Below are 22,500 nucleotides of genomic sequence, written 5' to 3' on the forward strand. Positions count from 1 at the left end.
TGCAGTTGCCAGTTCCAGGGGTCTGCAACCTGTGGCTCTCCATGCTGGCAGGGGCTGATGGGAATTGTAGTCCATGAACATCTGGAGAGCCACAGGTTGCAGACCCCTGAAACTGATCTTTGTAGTCTGGAGATTAATTGTAATTCCAGGAGAAATCGAGGCCCCACCTTGAGCCTGATAATACCAACAAAAGATCCATCACGTTGCAGTGTGAGTCCCCACACAGAAGCAAGACATTTTCCTTTTGTGAAAGGAAAGGTAGAACATGATTTTTCTGGATTGCACTGAATGAATCGGGTGTTCTGCTGGCAAAACATTTCACCTCTCTTTGTTTCCACCCCAATTTTCTGCATCTGTCAACAATGTTATGTTATTTGATGGCCAAAGCAAAGGCTCTAATCAGACCCATGTGTGAAGGTCAACTTTTTCTCACCTAAATAGGAAAAAAATATCCTTGGGACCCATAGAGACAGGAATGGCATTGCTAAGGTCAAAGGGCAACCAGAATGCGGGTATTTACCATACTCATCTTTATTGGCCTGTCAGATTCCTTCTGTGAAGGCTGTTTACCTTGCTGACCAATCAGACGCTGAGGAACATGTTTCTGTTGGTTCCACTGGTGGAGGAAGTTACACTACTGGACTTTTATAAAATGGTGCTGGAACTCTACTTAGATCTACTCTCCCAGCCCTGCAGGGCGGTCTACATCTTCGCCAAGAAGAACAGCATCCCTTTCGTTGTGAAAAACATAGAGATGCTTAAAGGTGATCAGGAGCGAGGAGAAAGAAATCTGAAATATACTTTTCTGTCTCAGTTCTTTGACACATATGCACAGGTAGCATCCATTGTGTTCAAACAGATCAATTGTTTAGCAGTTTCTTCTCTAATAAGTTCAGTGGGAAGGGAGAGAGGCAGAAATGTAAAACAGATACGCAATCACAATTTCGAGAGTGACAAGATTGATTTTAGCATAAGGTTTTGTTACTCAGAGCTCACTTTATCAGATACACTCCTATCTGGGATGGTTGTCAGCTTCAGGAAGGACATGTCTGGAAAGGTGGGGAGGAAGATAACACCTGATTGGCCAGTCAGAATAGCAGGATCAGTCCTGGGGATATCAAGAGGGTGACAGATGTTCCACCCAGATCACTTTCACATATACTTTATCAGATACATACATTTTATATTGATAAGGATGACGAATGTAAAGGCAGAAAACAACAGAAAGACAAGGGAGATGTTACATCTTTACAGTTTGTAATGGATATCTCAAGTCAGTGAAATAAGTAAGATGTAAAATCACAGGCAATTTTGTCAGGGACATCAGCCTGTAGAGGTTATGGATACTGGTATTCCTTTTTTTGCCATTTGTCATTGGGCCTTCAGAAATCCAGTTCTGCATCTTTCTGTCTCTGCTTCCTACTCTCCCAGAGTCTCATCTCCTGACATGGCTGAAGGGATTTACCCCAGGTACTACTCATCCCTTTGTAATCTGCCAGATACTTACACATGGCTTGAATAGTCGTTCTATGAGAGCCTCCCCTTCCTTTAAGACCACTGAATGCTTATTTTTGCAATTCCCTGTTCCCCATCCACACCTTGGAACTTTCTCCAGTAATGCAGTAAGCATTATTGATTCATTGCAGGCCCTTTGGCCTTCAGAGCTAAAGTATATTGTCTTCTATCAACTTGGAGAATATAAATTCTAAGATGCTTTCCCAAAATTAGATGACTGTTTCAACCCACCTCTGAAGAGATTAATGAATGCTGCAAGTTTTACTGCTTATTACCTCATACCCTTTGGGGGTGGGCAGTATATTAAATTTAACTAATAAATAAAGCACCAAGCAATAATTGCTAATTCAATGGTGCAGTTATTAGAACTAGTGCAGAATGACAAATAAGAATTTCTAATACTTTAAGGTGGGATTTTCCCATTTTGTATGGAAAGTGGCCCAAATCCTGTGCCAATACCAAGGCTCACAGGAAAATTATTTCGCTTTAGTTTTCATCAAACTGATGTACAAAAGTGTAGAATGTATGAAAATTTCTGCTGGCTTTCATTTAACTCATTTGCTCATTTAAAATCCCCCCCCTCCCTTACTAACATTTAAGGTGGCATACAGCATAATCTTTTTAATAGATTTCCATGCTCTCTTTTACCAACACTTAGGGCAGCAGTACAGTGAAGAAATTAACAAAGTTAATGTCCTGAGGAAAGTGCCAGTTCTGAAAGATGGCGATTATACTTTAGAGGAGAGGTAAGAAAACAGAAAAAGGCCCTCTGTCCTCCTTATTCCAGAATTATTGCTAAATGTTCTTTTTACAAAAATAATATTGTCTATGAAGGGAGAAAGTGAAGTCTGCTTTTTCAAATTAAAGTTTTAACTGTTGGTTGTCTAGCGAACATCCAGTTTGTACAGGTAGAAGTCCTGGTAGGAGGGCAACTGGGGAACTGTAATTGCCACAATGTACAGACCCAGTGGACTAATATTTGCTTAGGGATGTAACCTAGGGTTGCCATGTGAGAAGCAACTTGATGGGACACACACAACCTAGTTGCCATCTTGTCAACTGAGCACTGTAGCTGTGCTTTTAACAAGGAACTCCATTATGAAGGGTTTAGCAGGCGAACTTGGACTAGATGGCCTGTATGGCTCCTTCCAACTCTATGATTCTATGACCTAAATCCATGTAGTGAGGAGCTCCATTGGCTAATTCCTGATGGTCGGGCCTGCACAGAAGGCAAAGTTGGCTATTCTAGTATAATTCCTCCCACCCACTCCCAGCACTGTCTGGCTTCTTTAACACAAAAACATTAAGGACAGCCAAAAGCTGAGAGGGTTGTCGGACTTCACGGCCTCACATTACTTTTTGATCCAACAGCACAGCCATCCTTCTATACCTGACCCGCAAGTACAATACACCCGGTCACTGGTACCCCCCTGACATGAAGAAGCGAGGTCGTGTCGATGAATATTTGGCCTGGCAACACAGCACCATCCGACCATCTGCTTCCAAAATCTTATGGCTCAAGGTAAGGCTCATAAATCCCTGGGCACAGAGGGAGGAGAAGTTGCTTTTTGATGGCCTTTCAGTGTGACTGGAATTTCTTCCTCTGTGGTTCAGGAGCCTTTGCTGCATAATGGAGCAGCAACACAAAAAGACATCATTGCCTGTTGAACTTTCTGACATCACCGAGCTAGCCAGGAAAACCTCTGTCAGAAAATGGGGAGGGTAACCTAAAACTCCACACTGGCTGTACTCTGAGCCCTTTGATAGCTACTGCAGATCAAACTTAAATTATCAGCTTAGGTCTTTTGTCTACTATCTCCCTGGATTTCCCTCATGCCTGTTAACAACAGAATCACAGGCAGGAATTCCACTAACTCTCTCTTGTTGTGTTTTAATACATAGAGAATGTGGAGGAAATCTTTGTAAGACTATGGCTAGAGCCAATAGCAAAGTACCTAGAAGCAGCTATGAGAAAAAAAGAAAAATGTGATAATCAGTTTGGAGACTGAGACCAGCTATTTTTGCCTCTGTTTAAACAACCCCAAAACTGCTGACCTTACTACACTGAAGAACAATTCATGTACCTGTTCATTTCTAGTGGAATGCTTGGTAAGGTTTTGGACAAATCTCAGACATGTCAGATACTAAGTGTATTTGCCCCATGTTGTCAAATGGACCCAGTTTGAAGAAGAGATCTCTGCAAATGGTAAGGTCTCACTATAAAGATGTACTTTCTCGGCTTCCAGGAATCTGATTAAGTGATAAGTTAAAATAAATGTTGTTTGACTTTTAAGGTACCACCAAACTCTTTTTAAAAATCCACTGCTTCTAGATGTAGGTCTCAGCCAGGCCGCACCTCTAGAGTGCTATTAATGCCTGTATCCTCTCTTGGGGCAGGTGGTGATTCCTCTCTTTTTAGGTCACCCAATACCCCCTGAGAAATTGCAAGATGCGACCGAAGATCTGAACAATAATCTGCAGAAGCTGGAAGATAAGTTTCTGCAAGACAAGCCCTTCATTGTTGGCACTGAAATCTCCCTGGCTGACCTGGCGGCTATTGTGGAGCTCATGCAGGTAAATCACGGCATAATAACCCAGTCTCATTCCTTCCCTTTTAGTGGTCCTGATGGATTACAGAGGACAGGGAGGGGGAATGTAGTGGTAAATCCAGAGAAAGGCAGCCAGTTCTAGCATATTTACTCTCTTTCTAGCCCGTGGGAGCTGGATGGGATATCTTCGAGAGCCGCCCTAAACTCCTAGAGTGGCGTAGGAGGGTCGAGGGTGCTGTGGGGAAGGAGCTCTTCATGGAAGCGCACGGGCAGATCCTGAACTCCACTGAACTGAAGAATTTGCACATCGATGGCCCCATGAAAGCACACATGAAGCCCTTGCTGATGAAGATGCTGAAATAAACGGGGTCCCCAGTGGGCCGTTAACACGCATTCCAGCATTCTGTGTCTTTTTCTGCGGCCTGGATAAACTTGGCCCCGGTGGGGCCTGTAACCATTCACATGGGGTTTTTTTTAGATGCAACTTCCTTTTGGCAAGCAAAAGAAATCAGCGAGCCCGCGCATGCAGAGGCGGGAATACTCCATGCAGACTAAATGCCGGAATAATGTAGAGTTGGTGCAATTGTTTTCAGAATAAAATCATACCACCGGCAAGCAAATAGCGGCCGGCCAGCTGAACCGAGGGTGCCCTCTTCCGGCGACCCCTGCGCGCAGCCCTGGACGGGAGACGGCGTTTGCTGGTGCTGCTCTCATCCCATGAGCACTCGCTCAAGGACACATTTCGTTTCTCCTCGACGGGGGCGCGGCCAGCACCGCCCCCCAAAACTCCCTGCGCGCTTCCTCCTCCTCCTCCTCCTCCTCCTCCTCAGGAGCTCCAGTTGAGTCCCCGCGGTTCAGCTAGTGCCTATTCTGCTCCGTGGGAGCCACTGCGGGAGCAACAATGCCCTTTGTGGAGTTGCAGACCAATTTGCCGGCCTCTCAGCTGCCCGGCGACCTGCTGGGCAAACTGTGCTCAGAGACCGCTTCCATCCTGAGCAAGCCGGTGGAGGTGAGGGGCCGGGGGCTAGTCAAGCAGGATGATGCCTCTCCCGGGTGGGTGGCTTGCAGCCCTGCGACGGCTCAGCTCCGGTTCGCCCCTCTGGCGATGCGAAAGGCGGAAGCCAGAACCAACCCCGCCTTGTACGTGGGCGCCTGGTTGGACGTCCTACTGGTCTGGGGTTAGATGGAGCCAGATGCTGTCCTGGCTTCTAGCCAGGTGTTCAGCGGGCGAACGTGGGGAATGGTGCTGTTTGCAGACTCTAAATTCGCCATACGAATAGACGTTCATCACAGTCCTAGGCTGTGGTTGTAGGCAGGATTGGCCTTGCCCCTGGTAACAGTCTGAGGGGCCACCTGGTCACTCTGCACATGGGCAGGAGACAGGAGTTGGGCGGTTGATCCTGCGGGGCTTTTTGCTTTTAGGAGCAGAGGCAAATGCTTTTAGGAGCAGAGGCAAATGCTAGTCCTCAGTTGCTGCTTGTCCTGTTTGCAAGCTCTTATAGTGGACAACTGGAAGGCTTGGCTGGTCTGAGGAGTCCTGTTTTCTTCTGTGAGGTGGGGTCTGGGAGGAAGCTTCCCTCCTCCCTCTTGTCACCCCCCCCCCTCCCAGTTCCTGTGTGACTCTGCCTTATAGTTATAGGATACTAATTAATTTTTTTGCGGTTTCCCGGATGCTTGACAGAGGGTGAACGTTACAATAAAGAGCGACCTGCCCATGGTGATTGGTGGCTCCCAGGAGCCTTGTGCTATTCTGACTGTGGCTTCCTTGGAAGTGGTGGGATCTGCAGAGAAGAACAAGGAGCACAGTGCAAAGTATTTTAAGCTTCTCACCAAGGAACTGAAACTTGGCACGGACAGGTAAGCGTTAGGCCTGGGGAATGAACCCGACAACTTGGGGGGAGGGGGCTTCCACCTGCACCTTTTTTTCCTTTCATTTTTTCAAATGGAAAAAAATGGAAATTTGAGTGATTTTTTACAAAAGCATGTGTGAAATATAGTCTCTTTTGGACTGGCAACATTTTACTCAGCCAAAATACATGGTACAAAGACTATTATGAGAGACAATCAACAGCATTATATAGTGACAATTCTTTTGTATACTGTTGACATAGTCAACACATTTTCATAGAATCATAGCGTCAGAAGAGACCTCAAGGGCCATCAAGCCCAACCCCCTGCAATGCAGGGACACACAATCAAAGCACTCCTGAAAAATTTCCATCCAGCCTCTCTTGAAAAACCTTTTCGAAGATATGTTCATTGTATAAATGTGACGATTTTTCTCTATGAAAGCTATAATGGTCACAATAATATATTGAAGAGTTCAGCGTTGCAAAGTTTACTTTGTTCTGCTGGGCCTACAAGTGTGTGTTTTCTATGGTCTACTTTGGGTAATGTAAAGGCAGGAGTTGCAGTCAATCATTTGCCATGGGAAACCTCATTATATCCAGCAATCTGTTTCCATTTGGGCAAGGCATGCTGCTTGCAACAGAATATTAGTCAAAATGTTTGTTCTTGCAATTGTGATAATTTATAATGCACTTAATGGATTTTCAGAGTGGGACATGGAGAATGTCCATGGTTGTGCAAGAATCTTTCAGTGGGTGCTGCTTGTACAATGACCTTTGGACAATATTAAACAAAAGGGAGACAAACTGTAATCTTAAACTTCATGGTTGAGCTAATTTATTTATGCCTAGTTGATAAGAACATAAAAACAAGCCTGTTGGATCAGACCAGAGTCCATCTAGTCCAGCACTCTGCTACTCGCAGTGGCCCACCAGGTGCCTTTGGGAGCTCACATAATGTGTCCATGTCTCTGTGTGAAGTGCTGTCAAGGGCCATGTTCTGGGCAAGAAATGTGCTGTGTGACTGGGTGCTGCTAGAGAGAGACTAAATCCTATTTCCTTGGATCCCCTGTAGGTAATACAGGGAAGTATTTTGGAATAGCTCTTTGCCCCTTTTCCAAGGGAAGTTACAAAATCAATTCCAGAATTCTGAAAGGAGTGGGGACCAGATTGTAGCAACAGCTAAATAGTCAAATTAGAAGGAAGCCCTCCCAGAGATGTCAAGTGTATAGCCAAGACAGCTCCATCAGTGGGCCAAGGACCACTATTCTTTGGATATAGAACAGAGTTGTATTTCTTCAATCTAAAATAACGTTTTCCTCTCCTCCCTGCAAAGGATCCTGATTTTGTTTCATCCACTGGAACGCTGGCAGATCGGCAAGAATGGGACTGTCGTTACTTTCCTGTGAAATGCCCCAAAGTCCACCAAATCGTCTTTCTGGCCAACTTCACCTTGAAGGGCTCTGCAGGACATCTTTTCTTTGAAATAAACCCATTTTTGGGTTTTTTTAGGAAAATGGAAAAACTGGAGGAAATTCCCTGAAGATCTGCTGATGTGTGCTAACCAGTCACATCAAGCCTTGTATTGACTTCCATTGAGTAGGTTCTGTGTGGTGTGCCTTTATTTTGTAGGTACAGCGTTTCACCTTCATCAGCTACAGCCTCTGGACATGCTGTTTGCTTGAGGACCAGTAAAGTAAAATCTGTTAACAATTAATTTGCCAATTAAATATTCAGTTCTAATGTTTTTTTGTTTCTTGAATGCTAGCATAATTTTTAATGTGGCTTAATTTCCTCCTCAGCTTGACAGACTTGTGTGTGAGGCTGGGAACCTCATGCTTGCGAGAACCAGATGAGTTAATAGTTGTAAGACATATCAGGAGACACTGGTGAAAAACTACTCTTTTTTTGTTCTTGAGATAGACCTTCCATGAGAAGGACTTCATTAACTGACCAAGCATGAGCTCATAACTTGCCCTTACATCAGTGAATATTTTAAGAAACAACTTCAACATTTTCTTAGTATGCAGCAGATTTGCAGCAAATGAATTTGGGTAACACCTGGAATTCTGAAGGAATGAAAGCCAGAAAAAAAATTGAAACTACGTTTTGGTTACACAAAATTAGTTACAAACTTGTACACTAATCATTAAGATGAAAAAGCTGGGAGGACTATGAAGAACTGTGCGCGAATGAGAGGTGTGCTAGGTTGCAGTCCTCCCCACAGAAAAATCCAGGGGATTCTCAAGGAGTTTTCAGGGCATGAGTAAGCTTATTTCTCTTTATGTACTCTGAACATTTCCTCCCTTTTTGGGCATCTTAAAGGCTTCATCAGGTCATTCTTGATGGTATTTGCCTTTTTGTTAATGTACAAAATAATGTTTTACTACATCCAGGAAGAGTCCTCTGAGTAAGAAGAGACCCTTTTCTTGTCTGTCAGTGGCCCTGTTGTGTGAGTTTCATTATCAACAGGCACCAGCCAATTTTTTATACAGGGTAATCATTAAAGAATTTTCTAAAAGATGTCATTAATTGTATTTTTTCTGAAATGTGGATAGATTATATCCTCCAGGCAGATTCTGTGCCAACATTTCAGATATATGGAGAAAGCATCTTGATAGTACAGTAAGTTCGGCTCTTAGGCATGCTGTAAATAAGTCTTATCTTGCATGGCTGTATATGAATAACCCAAATACTGCTGGGGTTTAACTTCAGGGTTGGTTCTGGAAAAGGAAAAATAAATATCTGACTTTAAAAAATCATCTTTCTGAAAATCTAATTCCTTTTACTGAGCTAGACTTCTTTTTTCATTTCCCATTGCCTTCCTGGCCATTGGATGCATGTGTATTGAATCACCCACCAGTTGCTACACTGGAATAATCTGAAAGAAAAAATGCTGGCTTTCTAAAAGCTTTTGAGCACCCAAAGCAGGGGAAGGGAATCTACCTGTGGGAGTGGTTTGTGGCCATGCTGGTGGATGTGCCCTCCCCAGGGCATTTGTCCCAGCAGAGGGTCCCTTCCTGATGCTGGGACACAGTGCCAGATGCGGCAGTACTGTCCAAGTGCTCTTGCTGCCACTGCCGGTGTAGCAGGGGCAGGGAGGTGCCTGGGGGAGAAGCGATGTTAGGTGGCTTTCCCCTGGCTATTAGCTGCCTCATGCCAGTGGCCAGGAATTCAGACTTATGGCACCTAATCAGGTGGCGTAAGTCTATAAAGCCCGGCAGGGGCTACTCAGTGGCAGAGAGGCTTTTTCCCTTTTCAAGCCTCCCCACCACACCGCCAGGAAGCCTTTATAGGAGCGATGCAGCTGCTGCAGCTGGCCACCTGGATGGCGCTGCCCAAATGTGCTGCTGTTGTGCTGTAAAAAGAAGAAGAACCACCACAATCCATCCATTGAGTTTGCCTTGAGGTGGAAAGAATGCAGCTTTTTGTTACACCCCTAAGCCCCCTATAAAAGGTAAACAGAGGAAGCCCCCTGAAGATAGGCAAGGCTTTGAGGAAAGTGGGTTTTTTTTTCAAAATTAGTGCTCAAGCAAACCCCAGATCTGTCATGTAGAAAATGTGTATCTTGTCTTTCTGTGCATTATGTATTTATTTACTTAATTTCCTATCCATTCTCCCCACTGGAAACCTGAACTAGCTTATATTTGTTCTCTTTTCCACTCACCTAACAAGCTCCCTTGGCAAAATGGAGATTTAAGCCAGAGGCTCCCAGATCCTAGTCTGGCACTTTGACCACTACAGCACACTTGCTCTCGAACAATTTTACAGCATAAAATAAAATACCATAAAAGTCACAATATCAACACTTATTTTTTAAATCTATCAAATAAATTCAATCAACAGCTTAAGACAGCAACCCAGCAAATGCTAGCAAATTCCTCATTTTACTTGCCAGTCCCAGTGCTATCCTGAGGGGACGGGATTTTAGGTAAAGTTCACAAATGCAAGATAATTAAGTTACAGCGATCTGAGGGATTGCATCATTTGATACTCCAGCTGCTGGATTCCACCATTGGCTATTCCTTCAAAACAAACAATGCCCTCCCTGCTTATAAAGTAAGTAGTGGGAGAAGCAGTGGCGTGGTGGTTAAGAGCAGGTGCACTCTAATCTAGAGAACAGGGTTGGTTCCCTGCTCTGCCACACAAGCTGTGGAGGTTTATCTGGGGAACTAGATTACCCTGTGCACCTTGGGCTAGTCACAGCTCTTCAGAGCTCTTTCAGCCCTACCCATCTCACAGGGTGTTTGTTGTGAGGGGGAAGGGAAAGAAGATTTACCAATCGAGTTGGCTACCGTAGTGTAGTGTCCCACTTCAAGCTGTGTATGGGGGAGATTAATATTTTTAATACACCAAAACTCCCTGAAAGATAAACCATACCAACTCTTTGTAAGCTGAATTTTTTAATTACAGGGAATAATTTATTTAAGGTCGCTTGAAAATGCAGTCTTCCCACAGTCTCAAGTGGTGCCATTCTTTTCACCATCTCATTTTGTGATGTGCGACACTTCTAACACGGGGGCGACACCCTGAGCTAAACCTCAACGAAGCTTTTATTCACGTTGGCTTCTCCAGGGTAAGAAGTGAAGTGCCTGATCACAAAGCACATTGGCGCATGCACTGTTTTGGCGGGAAAGGTTGGTTGAGTCAACTCCGCCCCTTGTCGGTTCCCTAATTGGCTGGTCCGTTTCACCCTATCAGAAGGCGCCTGTGGCAGTCCGGCGGCTCGCCTTTTCCGCTGAGTGCCCCGCCTCCGCGACTGTTCTTCCTGCTACTCCCCTCCTCAGTATGGAGCCCCCTTGACTGATTCTGGAAATGATGTGCGTACACGTGAAGCACGTGTGAAAGTGGCCCCGCCGCTGAGAGGAGAAGATCCAAACAGCGGCTTTTCGGCCAGCTCTTTCTCACTCATGATTGAACTCGATGCCGGTCCTGGCGGCGAGTCGTCGACCCTTGTTTTGAGGGGGGGCTTCCCCGGCCCAAGCGATACCGGTCTTTGGTTGCTGGCCGAGGTCCTAGCCTTTTCTTCCCCTCAGTCGGGCGGGTAGGAGGCGTTTCTTGGCTCTGTTTCTGCTCCACAAGCTGCTGCGGAGACGGAGAACGACGACGCCGGATCTCCTGGAAAATGGTGAGGCGGCTGTCGGCTGTGATGGATCTAGTGGGAAAGCAGGAGGGAGGGTGACACGCGTCTCGTTCGCCCCTCTCTTTGCAGGAGAAAACCGCTTGTGTTGTGTCTGTTCTCCCGTGACCCAGACAAGGCGAGACAGACAGTACTCTCGTGTGTGCTGCTGAGACTTGCTGTGTCTTTTGCCTTCACTTCTTGATTAAGTAAATGTCGGGTTAAGTAAATCCCTGTACTTATGGAGGAGCAGCAGCATCATTCCTTGGTGTGGTGGCGGCCATATTTTCTTCAGGCACTCTTTAGGCAGATGTAAAAGTATGTTGTAGTCTGTTTCCTGTTTCCCCACCTTCGTGCTTTTGAATGAGAGGTGGGTTCCGTAAAAAGGTAGCGACCAAAAGATTTGCATCAAGAGATGCAGCAGTTTATTTTTTCTTCTTCTTTTGTCTGGCCATATGTCCTTCTGGCACTCTTTAGGCAGATGTCAAAGTATGTCCTAGTCAGTTCCCTGTTTCCCCACCTTCCTCCTTTTGAATGAGTGGTGAGTTCTGTAAAAAGACATCGACCAACAGATTTTCATCAAATGTTGCAACAGTTTATTTGCTATTCTTTTGTCTCTAGATCAGAATTGCAGCGTTGAATGCCAGTTCGACTGTTGAAGATGACCACGAAGGAACCTTTAAAAGCCACAAAACTCAGACAAAGGAGGCACAAGTGAGAAGTTCTGTTCTTGAAATGTTCTGACATTGCCAAGAATATCCTCCATGGCGTGCTGAGCAAACTCAGTGTGCCATGGAGAATCTGACTGTCCCTTCTCTGCTGGTGATTTTCAAGCCCTGAAGGGCTTGGAAAGCATCAGTAGGGGACAGGTTCAGTACAGCATAAATTTCCCTCTCTCCTCCCCTCTGCTGACTCCCAAGTCCATGTGGGCTTTGGAAATGGCAAATGTTATTTGGCTTTTTCGGCCCCAGGTGTATTTGACTTTTTGAACATACCTGGATTTTTTATTGGCTTTTGGGGGGGATTTTCTGTGACTCAAGTTTATAAAACCACTAAACCTAAAGCTCACTGCATTCAGTTTTCTGCACATTTTATGGGTAAAATCTGATCTGAGTTGAACTGCATACTAATTTCGTAGATTATAAATGGTACTGAGATTTCTTTTAGGTTTCTGTGGATTCCTTTCAGTTTAGAGCAGCCTGAGGATATGAACAGGATTCTTAAGAGATTTGAGACCCACCACTTGTCTGCTAGATCCATGTCCTTCAGAGCTTAAAAAAATGTGTCAGAAGTGGGTTGTCCCCATGGATGGTGAATATTAAAAACTGCTTAATAAAGGACTGAGTATCTTGGGCACTTTTAGAGGCAATGGTAAAGCCACCATTAAGTGTTAGATAAGTATCAAATTACATTTTAAAATAAGATACTTTTTAAAATAGTGACTTTTGAACTCCAGATATTTCTGTATGAGACTGATTATCTAGATACTTCTCAGTCCAGCTTCCATCCTGGACATGGTGCTGAAACTGCCTTGGTAGCTCAGATTGGCCTACTGAGTTTTTAGCATATGTGGCTGTACAAAGGAACTTGAAATAGTGTACACTGCATTCATTTCGTTTGTTACTGTTTTTAAATATTTCTATTGTGGGTATATGTGACTGTACAAAGGATCCATAATTGTACACTCCACTCCTTTAGTATTTGTTACTGTTTTTAAAATTTGCTCTTTTATGTTATTAAAGGTATGTGTTGGGGTGTGTGTGTGTTTGCAGAAAGGTGGTGTAGAAATTAACAGAATAAATAGCTAATAGAACTGCTGTTGAACTGTAGGAAGCAGAAGCATTTGCTTTATATCATAAAGCTTTGGATCTTCAGAAGCATGACCTGTTTGAAGAATCTACCAGAGCTTACCATGAGCTACTTGAGACTCGCCTGCTACGAGAGGTCAGTGAATCAGGATCCTTTCCCTATGTTGGGTGTGCAGTGTATTATCACTTCACCATCTGTTGCATCCTCAGCTTGTGGAATGTGTGGCCCTCAGTTTGGCCCTTTGCGATATTTTCATCTAAGTTTCAGGGAGCTGAATAAATGCATAATTCCATATACTTTCATAGGCCACCAGTAACATTCTAATGAGAGGGAAGATGTCGAACCACTTGGAAACACACAAGGGACAATTTTCAGAGTAGGGATGGGAAAACTCTGGGAAAGGAAACTGGAATATTGGATGGTATATTTTTGAAAAACTTCTTTGCAGTGTTTCCAATGGAAAAAAATTGTTGTTTTGGTAGGGGAAAACCCTCTCTTTTTGAACAATTAGATGAATACTTTATGGCAGTTTTAAAATATTCTCTTTGCTCATCAAGATGTTTTATAATAACTTTTTCACAGTAATTGTAATGTGTGTTATTTGATTATTGCCGTTCCTGTATGTTGTAAGCACACATAAATCCTCTAAATCTACTTCAGATTCCTTTCTGTTCTTCAGTTTGTAAAAGGAACTGTTCTGTGTTTGAAAATAATCACATCAAGAAACAAGCTGATATGTGAAAGAGTAGAGAAGTTTGTTTCCATCCCTGCAAACCTTTTAGTTCTCTGAAAGTCAAAATTCAATTAAAATTCAGACTTGGAAGATACAGATCTATCAGAAACTGATTCTGTAGAGAGAGAAATTAGATATGATAACATTTTCCAGAGCATATGTTTAAATGACAAGAAACAGATGTCTGGGTCTAGTTGGTCTGCATTTATATTTGCTGTGTGTGATGGTGATAAGCTGTTGGGCTGTTCATGAAATATGGGATGGGAATATTTAAAAATACATTTAAAATATATTATTTAGGAATTTGCAGACTTCTAATGGTTATTCTAGTCTTTTCCTAGTATCTCTATAGTGAGGAGCCACTCAAAAGCAGAGGGCTCTAGACCATAAAAGCTTATGCCAGAATAAAAATTTTCACAAGACTTCTGTGTATTTTAAAAATCAAAGGAAGGCATTCTCTGCACCCCCTCCCCACTGCTGATATTTGTGGAGGTGGATTTGTGAGTTGTTTGCGATTCACTGAGATGGTGTGCATGCTTTGCTTCTCAATGTCATTCTGGTTCAGGTTGCTTGAGTGACTTGGTGCTATGCATGTCACAATCAAGTGAGTTGTTGTTGTTAATTACTGATATACTTCTTTCCCCTGTTTCCAATTTTCAGGCAGTCCCATCTGGTGATGAGAGAGAAGGGTTAAAGCATCCTGGCCTAATGCTAAAATATTCTACTTACAAAAACTTAGCTCAGCTGGCAGCACAACGAGATGACTTGGAGACAGCTATGGAATTTTATCTTGAGGTACAGTGTGTTTTCTGATATATTAGGGCTGGTGCTTCCATTTTGTATATGGCTAATGTAATGTAATGGGGGTAAAGTTTAGACGATTAGGAAAGGCAACGGCAAATCACTGCATGAACATAGTCTGCCAAATAAACCTTGTGATGTGATCCACCCCATGAATCAGTGACGTCTCAGTTCTTGCACCTTTACCTTAATGTAACAGCAGAGTAACTTACACAGCCATCTTTCAGTGACAGAACAAAATGTGCTGCTCTTGTTGCTCTGTTGTGGTTTCAATTCCAAGCTGGCGAGCTGGCCACAGATGCTTCCACTCCCCCTACTAACTCCCATGAAGTTTACCTTTCGTCAGATGTAGAATCTTCATAATTATGGAATTTCTCTTGCAAAGCTTAGGTGTTGTGAGCCTTAGGCGAATTCCACAAGGGGCAAAAACAGCTGTGTGAAAAAGATGTGAAAACGGTGTAAACCCTTTTACACCATTTTGACACCGCTTTTTTTGGCCCAAGCTTCCTTGGCAGACTCTGTAATGTCCTGAAAATTGTACTCTGGAATCTTATCATCTCTGTTGTGATATCTTTCTACTCCAGTTAGTTCAGTGTGTGTGTGTTCTTGAAATGTTGTGTTTTCCAGGCTGTAATGCTGGATTCCACTGATGTCAACCTGTGGTATAAAATTGGTAATGTGGCTCTCAGGCTTATTCGCCTTCCCCTAGCACGACATGCTTTTGAAGAAGGTCTTGTGTGTAACCCAGATCATTGGCCTTGCTTAGATAACCTTATTACTATCCTCTATACGCTCAGTGACTACACAAGTAAGTTATGTACTTTTGTTATCAGTGTAGTAAATTTTAAGTCATTTCTAATAATTTCCTTAAAATTAGAAACACTATGATATTTTAAAAGATTTATGGCATCTTAGAAAGGAGTACTACCTAAGGATACAACGTACGTTGAATTTAGAATCTGGATTATTTTTTCTACGTCTGGCAAATAATCTAGGAAATTAACTCCTTTCAGGTTAGATTTTGGTGTTTTGGAGGACCGTTTCTTAGAGCGGAGTGCTCAGGAGTGCAGGGCTATGCAAATTGGGCAACTTCATCACTTCCTGTGGGAGGATCCCCATTGATTTCCTTTGTAGTCTGCTCTCTACTAGCAGGGTTTTGTACAGTATGCTAAATTGCAATGTATAGTATGCCAGCAAGATAGTAGTTTTATTGGGCCAGACAATATTGGAATGTTCTCAGCAAGCTGCTGAATTATCTGGAATTCTTATTTAGGCATTAACATCCAAGCATTATACTGACAAAATTGAACGTCCTTTAAAAGAGAGGGACAGAAACTTTAATTGGGCTGTGAATCATATGACCTCATTAGTTTAACTAAATGGCCAGTTCTGCTTCCCAAATACGGCAGTAGAAACTTTTGAGAAGATGTATGACATATTTTCAGGTAGGAAATATTAAGAAAATAGAGAGCACCATTAATTTATAAGCCAACTACTCACAAAGCAAGTTTGTCTAACCGTCATTCTGAGACAAATTTATTTTTGCCATATTTTAATACAGTATTTCAACTTGGAACAAATAGTTATTACATAGTTAGAAATATTTAATGTTGAATTAGACAGCCCTTTATCTGTGTACGATTGTAGTTTTTATTCTAAAGATATTGATCATTTTCATTAAGGTAATTGAAAAATTAACACTTCAGCATATTTATCCTGTTCAGTTGGTGATTGCATTTATCAAGCTGACTTTGTGTTGTTGAGTATGTGAAGAACTAGGAGAAAAGAGTATAGAATGAATTAACCAGGTTCCTTCTGTTTCTATCCTCAGCATGCTTATATTTTATCTGCAAAGCACTGGAAAGAGACTGCCAGTACAGCAAAGGACTTGTTATTAAGGAGAAGATTTTCGAGGAGCAGCCATGCCTCCGGAAGGACTCACTTAGGATGTTCCTTAAAGGGTGAATTTCCTCCTGAGTCCTTGCATCTGTCCCTTTATTCTGAAGTTTCTTGACTTAGCACACTGAGGAAGGCCATTGTGGGTCTGCTTTTCCATGACATCTTGTAGTCCCAGAGGTTTTGTTGTCTGCACAGAATAATTGCATTTCTTATGTTTCATATTAACTTTCTTTTATTCTATTTGACTTCATTAACATTTAATACTAACCAGAGGTCATATTTCAGGTTACCCTTTTATTTAGCATAAATAATGATTTTTATCAGTAATATCATAATTCGGTTCTCAGTTTGGGATTATTCCCTGTATGCTAATCTTCCGGGCATTTTTATTGGATAGTAAATATTATTTCTTTCACATTCGTTGATCAGCTCTTGGTAATTATAGATCATATCCTGAATATGTTGTGTGGAAGTAAACACTTCTGCATATTGCTGGTTTCGTGTCCACATGCTTCTGCTGGTTCTGAGAAATGCTTTACGTTTTTAAAAGTATGTATTATTGTTGCTATCCAAATGCCATTAAAGGTTTCCATTCATTCATTCATTCATTCATTCATTCATTCATTCATTCATTCATTCATTCATTCATTCATTCATTCATTCATTCATTCATTCATTCATTCATTCAAGTATGCCGGTGCACTGCCGCTCTTAAGGTCCATGCAGAGCCGGCCAGAGGGCTGTTGGGCACATGGGGCTAGTTTTGTATTTGTTTGCCATTGCTTTTGGAGGCAAGATAAACCTCCAAAGGGCAGAACATAATAAGCACATTTGCTGAACTTTTCTTCAAGTGCAATAATAACTATATTCTTTCAGTTGTTGTGTGTTACATTTCAAGTTCTTATATCAGTATGAGGAAAAACAACCATTAATTGTAGATCTGGAAGAGTTAGAATGTTATCTGTTCCAAATTTTTGCATTAAGAAAATTAATTTGTTGCAAGAATCAGGTCACTGTTCCTATCTTTTCGTTTTTTTAAAAAAACATTAAAAACAAGCATGTATGCATCCTGGTCAGACTTGTAAAAATTGTCCAAAGCTTTTGTTCCTGATGGAAGATAAGCAGCATCTTCCCTGCAGTACCCTTTGCTTGTTAACACTGCTGTATTTGAAGTATAAAACTACCTGCTTTGATAACACAGCATTCAGAGTTGCTGCTGTTAAATGTCAGCGTAATGTTTCAGGGGAAGTTTAAATATCTTGATTATATAAGCATCTGGTTTTCCCTGAATGTTTTAGTGACATGTCAATCCACGATGTCAATGTGAGTGCATCTGAAGCAAGGGCAATTATTGAGGAAGCCCTAGAGCTGCGCAGGAAAAGACAGGCTTTGATGACACGGAAGAGTGAGCCGGATCTGAAGCTTATCCAGCCAATTTCCCTTTTCACGTATGTGTGCAGCATTTTCTCCTACTTAGAGAGTTCTGAATGTTTGTCTAAATCTGGATACCATCCAAAGTTTTGTTGTGTTACCATGTTATGGATCAGGTGTATGTCCTTTCCTTCTCATGAATGTACATAGTAGTATCTCACTTACTTGAATTGCTAGGAGTTAATTCTATTCAGGACCTGTTTTGAAGTGGACCGCTGTGATGGGAACTGTAATTCTGTCCCAGGTCCTGTTTCTTCCAGTACCTGATACTATGCTAGTACCACATCAAGGTAGCTAGTTAATAACAATTTACTGGACAAAGCAGTTGTATCAGTAAAAGCTGTCTTTCCTTCATAGATCTCAGAATGGTATACACAGTTGTCCCAAGCTTAGCTTGGTATGGCCATCATGTTTTTTCTTGCAGGTGGAAATGTCTCTTAGGTGATTCTTCTGTAGGTGACAAATCAAAAAAAGGAGTGAAGTGGAAAAGAATCACTGAAGACACTTTGTGGTGAAACCACAAAGAGACAGTCTGCTAGAGTGAGGAAAATTATGTTTTTTCTTGCAGGTGGAAATGTCTTGGAGAGAGTTTGTTGGCAATGTATCAACACATGACAACTTGTGAACCGCCTCAGCCCAGTCTGGGCAAGAGAATTGACCTCTTGGAGTATCAAGATCTGGACCAACACTTCACTGCCTCCACTTCTTCAGCTCCTGTTAGTGTCATCCAGCCCAACCCAGTGAGCACTAATCCTGTAATATCTGTGACTGAGCCACTGCTCACATACACACCAGTGACGCCCACCTTTCCCAGTTCAACTATTTTAGACTCAGTAAATTGTGCAGGTGAGAAAGATTTGTCATATTCATTACGTGGTTTATCCTGTTCTCAATTCTGAAGTTTTCTTTAAATATCTGTGTCTCTGCTGTCTTTGCACCAAAATACTTACATCAAGTTGCACTCTGCTGCATTGCTGTAGCAGAGTAACAGAAGGTACAGCCATTATTTGGTTCCCAGTTGTTGAGCCATTAAATCAGAGAGTGTCAATAGATGCTGGTTGCTCCTTCAGGACTTCTAGGGAAACTGCCTGTTGATTAAATAACAAAACTTTTAAAGAGAAGCTATTTCCTATGGGAATTTTGTTCCTTCTTTACTACTGCCTAACAGTACTTGTGGAGGTGGTAGAGTCTGGCCAGCTGTGTACCTGATTGAGAGTTAGGGCATATAGGCTGTAGCCGTGGTGGCGAACCTTTGGCACTCCAGATGTTATGGACTACAATTCCCATCAGCCCCTGCCAGCACGGTCAGTTGGCCATGCTGGCAGGGGCTGATGGAAATTGTAGTCCATAACATCTGGAGTGCCAAAGGTTCACCACCACTGGGCTATAGTGACTATGCTACCAAAAAGGGAACCTAAGAGGGCTGAGTGTTGTTCCCATAAACAAAACACCAGCACCTCAAAAAAAACAACCCCATCCTGATAAAATATTGTCTCTAATTAGATCATGATTCGATGTTTGGAAATTTTGTCTCTTAGGTGATTCTTCTGTGGGTGACAAATCAAAAAAAGGAGTGAAGCGGAAAAGGATCACTGAAGACAGCGGTGAAACCGCAAAGAGACGGTCTGCTAGAGTGAGGAATACCAAGTGTAAAAAGGAGGAGAAAGTTGACTTTCAGGAACTGCTGGTGAAGTTCCTTCCTTCACGGTATGGCACCCGGTTCCTTCAGAGCGATCTTTCATGCTCCTTCTGAGTTGGAAAGAAAATCTTCTGATCCACTTCTTTAGTTGCCTTCAGGATTAGTTCTAATGTTTATACAGTGCTTTTTTCATGAGTCAAAAAGCATGGATGGACTTCTATACTGCTTGGGTTTGGTTGCCTGGCCAGGATGCTTATCTTTTCGTTGTTGTTGTTTAAATAATTCTAATAACGTAACTCAGCAATACTCAGGAAGCTGCAAGATATTTACATCCTTGTCCATACTGATGGAAATTACATTAAATTAAACTAGCCTTTCTGGCTGCAGCTGTGGATTTTTTTGTTTTGTGTTTTTTGTACAAATTGGCTTTAGACTGCCGTGGAAAGGTTTAGGTATCTTCATCATGAAGGCACAGCAGAGACTGGAGTATTAACACTGTGCTTTTCATTTTAGCCTAAGGAAACTTGATCCAGAAGAAGAAGATGGTGCTTTCAGTAACTATGAGGTCCAATGTGAGGCCAAAGAAGAGAACTTCCTGCCTGCTGGTTCTAATAGAACATCGTTTGACTTGACCTCCTGCGTGGAATCTGGTGGGTGCTTCTGTGTGCTCGAGCAGCAACCCCCTCATTAATTTAGTTGAATGCTAATTAAGTGTTAGCATGATCAATTCAGTTTCTTTCTTGATTGCTGAGGGAATCTACATTGTTATGAATGCAGGGATTTTGTAATAAACCTGAGGACTGAGTGAGCCGCAGTTGGGTCAAAATGTATATTTAATTGATAATGCTTATGTGTTTAACCCAGAGGCCAAAAATCATGTCACAGAGCAGTGGTCTTCCAGCATAACTTTCTGAAACCTTAATGCAAAATTATTTCTTTGCTCATTAAACCCCTGAAATACTTGGGCCCAAAATACTTCAAGAACTGTCCCAATCCATATGAACTTTTGTCGGATTTAAAGTTGGCCAATAGCACTCTGTTGCAAGATCCTGCTTTTTCTCAGGCTGGACTGGTCAGTGCTTGTGGCAGGCCTTTTTTGTGTGAAGTTTTTGCCTTCATATTGGGAATTTTCTATCCCTGGAAGCATGACTGTTCTTATCTATTTTGGTGTCATTTAAATATTGACCGTTGGAAGCAGTTGATATTTGATTTTGATATTTGATTCTCGTTTGCAAGAATGAAAGGATAAAACAATAGGATAAAACAGAAGGGGGGGCGTGAAAAGACAGTCCTTTGTGGGCCTCCATTTCCCATAGCAGCTGCGGCTTCTCACTAAAGTAGAGGGGGTTGTTTTGAACGTGATGAGGAACCTCAACTAGTGGGCGTGCTCAGGACAGTCCTGCAAACCCATTGGCTGAGGGTTTGTCATTGCAATGTGAGCAGGTTATATGAAGTAAGATATTTTTGTTGGTTTTTGTATGGTTTGTGTTTATATTTTTATTGGTCTTAAAGCACTGTAGCCCTTGTTGATTTATCTTATGATGATCTGTAGTGGGCAGTCTGAGATGCATAAGGGCAGGAAGAGTGTAAGCAACCTAAGTAAAGAGGTCACTTCACAGATTATTGCAGATACGCTGTTGGAAGAGCTCGAGGGCTTTAATTTGTTTTGTTTGCTTTTTTGTATACTGCACTGATTTTAGTTTTTCTTCCAGAGAAGCAGGATGTTCATAAATTCCTATTGGCTAACTTGAACAATGGGGGCATCCTGGAACTGATGATGAGATATCTAAAAGTGATCAGCCAGAAGTTCCTAGTCAAGTGGCCACCTGGGTTATCTGAGGTTGTCTTGAACATCTATAACAACTGGAGGAAGCACAGCAGTAGCCTGCCCAATCCGCTGCTAAGGGACTGTAGTAACCAACATATCCGAGTAAGAAAATGTTACAAGTTGATTTCATTCCATTGTTACCCTGCCACTGTCTGAACTAACCTGCAAATTGTGTGTCACTCAGGGCTCTTTCATCTGTGTTGAGGCCTGACCCCTCCCGTCCAGTCCACAGCATGGATTTAGGAGTCTTGTGCGGACTCTGATGGTGATGTTATAATAGGGTAGGGGGATGGAGTGTTGGAGCTAAGGAATCTTGATTCTGATTCCAGCTCACATAGGGCATTCTTAGGTCTTTGCTGAAGTCTCTTTTGAGGTGGTAGTTTCATTTTCTGTTAATGAAGGAAAGTATTGTTGAACTGGTTTTGCCTTTCACTCACTCCACAGGCAGGGATTCTATTTCCAGTTATCTTTTTGATTCTATACCGTGTCTGACACCAATAATGATGTTCCTGTGATAATTTAATTAATTATGTATGTGCCTTAATTTATATATAGTTCTTGTCAAGATTCACTAAAATTAAATTTAAAATAATGTAGTAAAAACAACATACCTGTAAACAGCAATGCAGTGAAATAGTATAATGCATCCTAGGAACAGGGCACACAGAAAAACTATAATTTAAAAATTAGTGCAATGAAACAATGTAATACTGCATGTTTAAAAATAGCATTTCTACCAGATGCACGTTAAGTCTGTCTTTACAGCCAGCTAAAAGTGTTTGCAAGTTGATTTCATTTTAAAGTTAGCGTTAAAAGGGACTTGGACAGATTTATGGAGGAGAAGTCGATCTATGGCTACCAATCTTAATCCTCCTTGATCTGAGATTGCAAATACCTTAGCAAACCAGGTGCTCGGGAGCAGCAGCAGCAGAAGGCCATTGCTTTCACATCCTGCATGTGAGCTCCCTAAGGCATCTGGTGGGTCACTGCGAGTAGCAGAGTGCTGGACTAGATGGACTCTGGTCTGATCCAGCAGGCTCTTATGTTCTTATGTTTAGTTCTTGTGTTTAGTTAGTTGACTTGCATGCCAACCCTAAACCCACCATTCCACTCCTATTGCTTCTTCCTGTCTGTTTGTGACTCAGTGGCCGTTTCTGCACGGCCAGGAGGCGCCCCCACGCCGGCAGGAGTTCTGCTGGCGTGGGGGCGGGAGCCTGCTCGCACGCAAGCGTGCGAGCAGGCGAAGGGGAGGACGGCAGGTGGCTCCGCACAGAGCAGCCTCTGCGCCCTCCCCCGCCCCACTCACGGTGTCCTCCTCGTCGCCTGCGGG

At 42.6% G+C, this 22,500-nt stretch overlaps 3 protein-coding genes across 3 annotated transcripts in view; all 3 read left to right on the top strand.

The window, feature by feature from the left end:
* Positions 1-652: 652 nt before the first annotated feature.
* Positions 653-4,440, top strand: LOC125442835 (glutathione S-transferase theta-1-like). The gene is made up of 5 exons (XM_048514577.1): positions 653-764; positions 2,174-2,261; positions 2,887-3,037; positions 3,913-4,089; positions 4,227-4,440. The coding sequence occupies exons 1-5, from the start codon at positions 653-655 to the stop codon at positions 4,425-4,427; spliced, it is 729 nt and encodes a 242-aa protein (XP_048370534.1). The 3' UTR covers positions 4,428-4,440.
* A 348-nt stretch (positions 4,441-4,788) lies between these two features.
* DDT (D-dopachrome tautomerase) lies at positions 4,789-8,671 on the top strand. Its single transcript, XM_048515059.1, has 3 exons — positions 4,789-5,073; positions 5,746-5,921; positions 7,248-8,671. The coding sequence occupies exons 1-3, from the start codon at positions 4,966-4,968 to the stop codon at positions 7,318-7,320; spliced, it is 357 nt and encodes a 118-aa protein (XP_048371016.1). The 5' UTR covers positions 4,789-4,965; the 3' UTR covers positions 7,321-8,671.
* Positions 8,672-10,676: 2,005 nt separating this feature from the next.
* The window catches only part of CABIN1 (calcineurin binding protein 1), a 70,577-nt gene continuing 58,753 nt past the window's right edge, over positions 10,677-22,500 (top strand). The window contains exons 1-11 of the mRNA XM_048513833.1: positions 10,677-11,039; positions 11,652-11,744; positions 12,861-12,974; positions 14,233-14,367; positions 15,001-15,181; positions 16,205-16,334; positions 17,571-17,720; positions 18,272-18,549; positions 19,242-19,410; positions 19,856-19,992; positions 21,055-21,272. Coding sequence (XP_048369790.1) covers positions 11,037-11,039; positions 11,652-11,744; positions 12,861-12,974; positions 14,233-14,367; positions 15,001-15,181; positions 16,205-16,334; positions 17,571-17,720; positions 18,272-18,549; positions 19,242-19,410; positions 19,856-19,992; positions 21,055-21,272 — 1,608 coding nt within the window. The 5' untranslated portion in view covers positions 10,677-11,036. The remainder of the gene's footprint in view (positions 11,040-11,651; positions 11,745-12,860; positions 12,975-14,232; positions 14,368-15,000; positions 15,182-16,204; positions 16,335-17,570; positions 17,721-18,271; positions 18,550-19,241; positions 19,411-19,855; positions 19,993-21,054; positions 21,273-22,500) is intronic.

Source organism: Sphaerodactylus townsendi, linkage group LG13 (assembly GCF_021028975.2).
Source record: "Sphaerodactylus townsendi isolate TG3544 linkage group LG13, MPM_Stown_v2.3, whole genome shotgun sequence".
NCBI lineage: Eukaryota > Metazoa > Chordata > Lepidosauria > Squamata > Sphaerodactylidae > Sphaerodactylus > Sphaerodactylus townsendi.

Bases quoted from the DNA above. Each gene is read 5' to 3' on its own strand.
- LOC125442835 (XM_048514577.1), top strand. From the start codon at position 653: ATGGTGCTGGAACTCTACTTAGATCTACTCTCCCAGCCCTGCAGGGCG. The intron at 3,038-3,912 runs GTAAGGCTCATA...CTCTTGGGGCAG, and splicing joins CCAAAATCTTATGGCTCAAG to GTGGTGATTCCTCTCTTTTT. The intron at 4,090-4,226 runs GTAAATCACGGC...CTCTCTTTCTAG, and splicing joins CTATTGTGGAGCTCATGCAG to CCCGTGGGAGCTGGATGGGA.
- DDT (XM_048515059.1), top strand. From the start codon at position 4,966: ATGCCCTTTGTGGAGTTGCAGACCAATTTGCCGGCCTCTCAGCTGCCC. The intron at 5,074-5,745 runs GTGAGGGGCCGG...GATGCTTGACAG, and splicing joins TCCTGAGCAAGCCGGTGGAG to AGGGTGAACGTTACAATAAA. The intron at 5,922-7,247 runs GTAAGCGTTAGG...CTCCCTGCAAAG, and splicing joins CTGAAACTTGGCACGGACAG to GATCCTGATTTTGTTTCATC.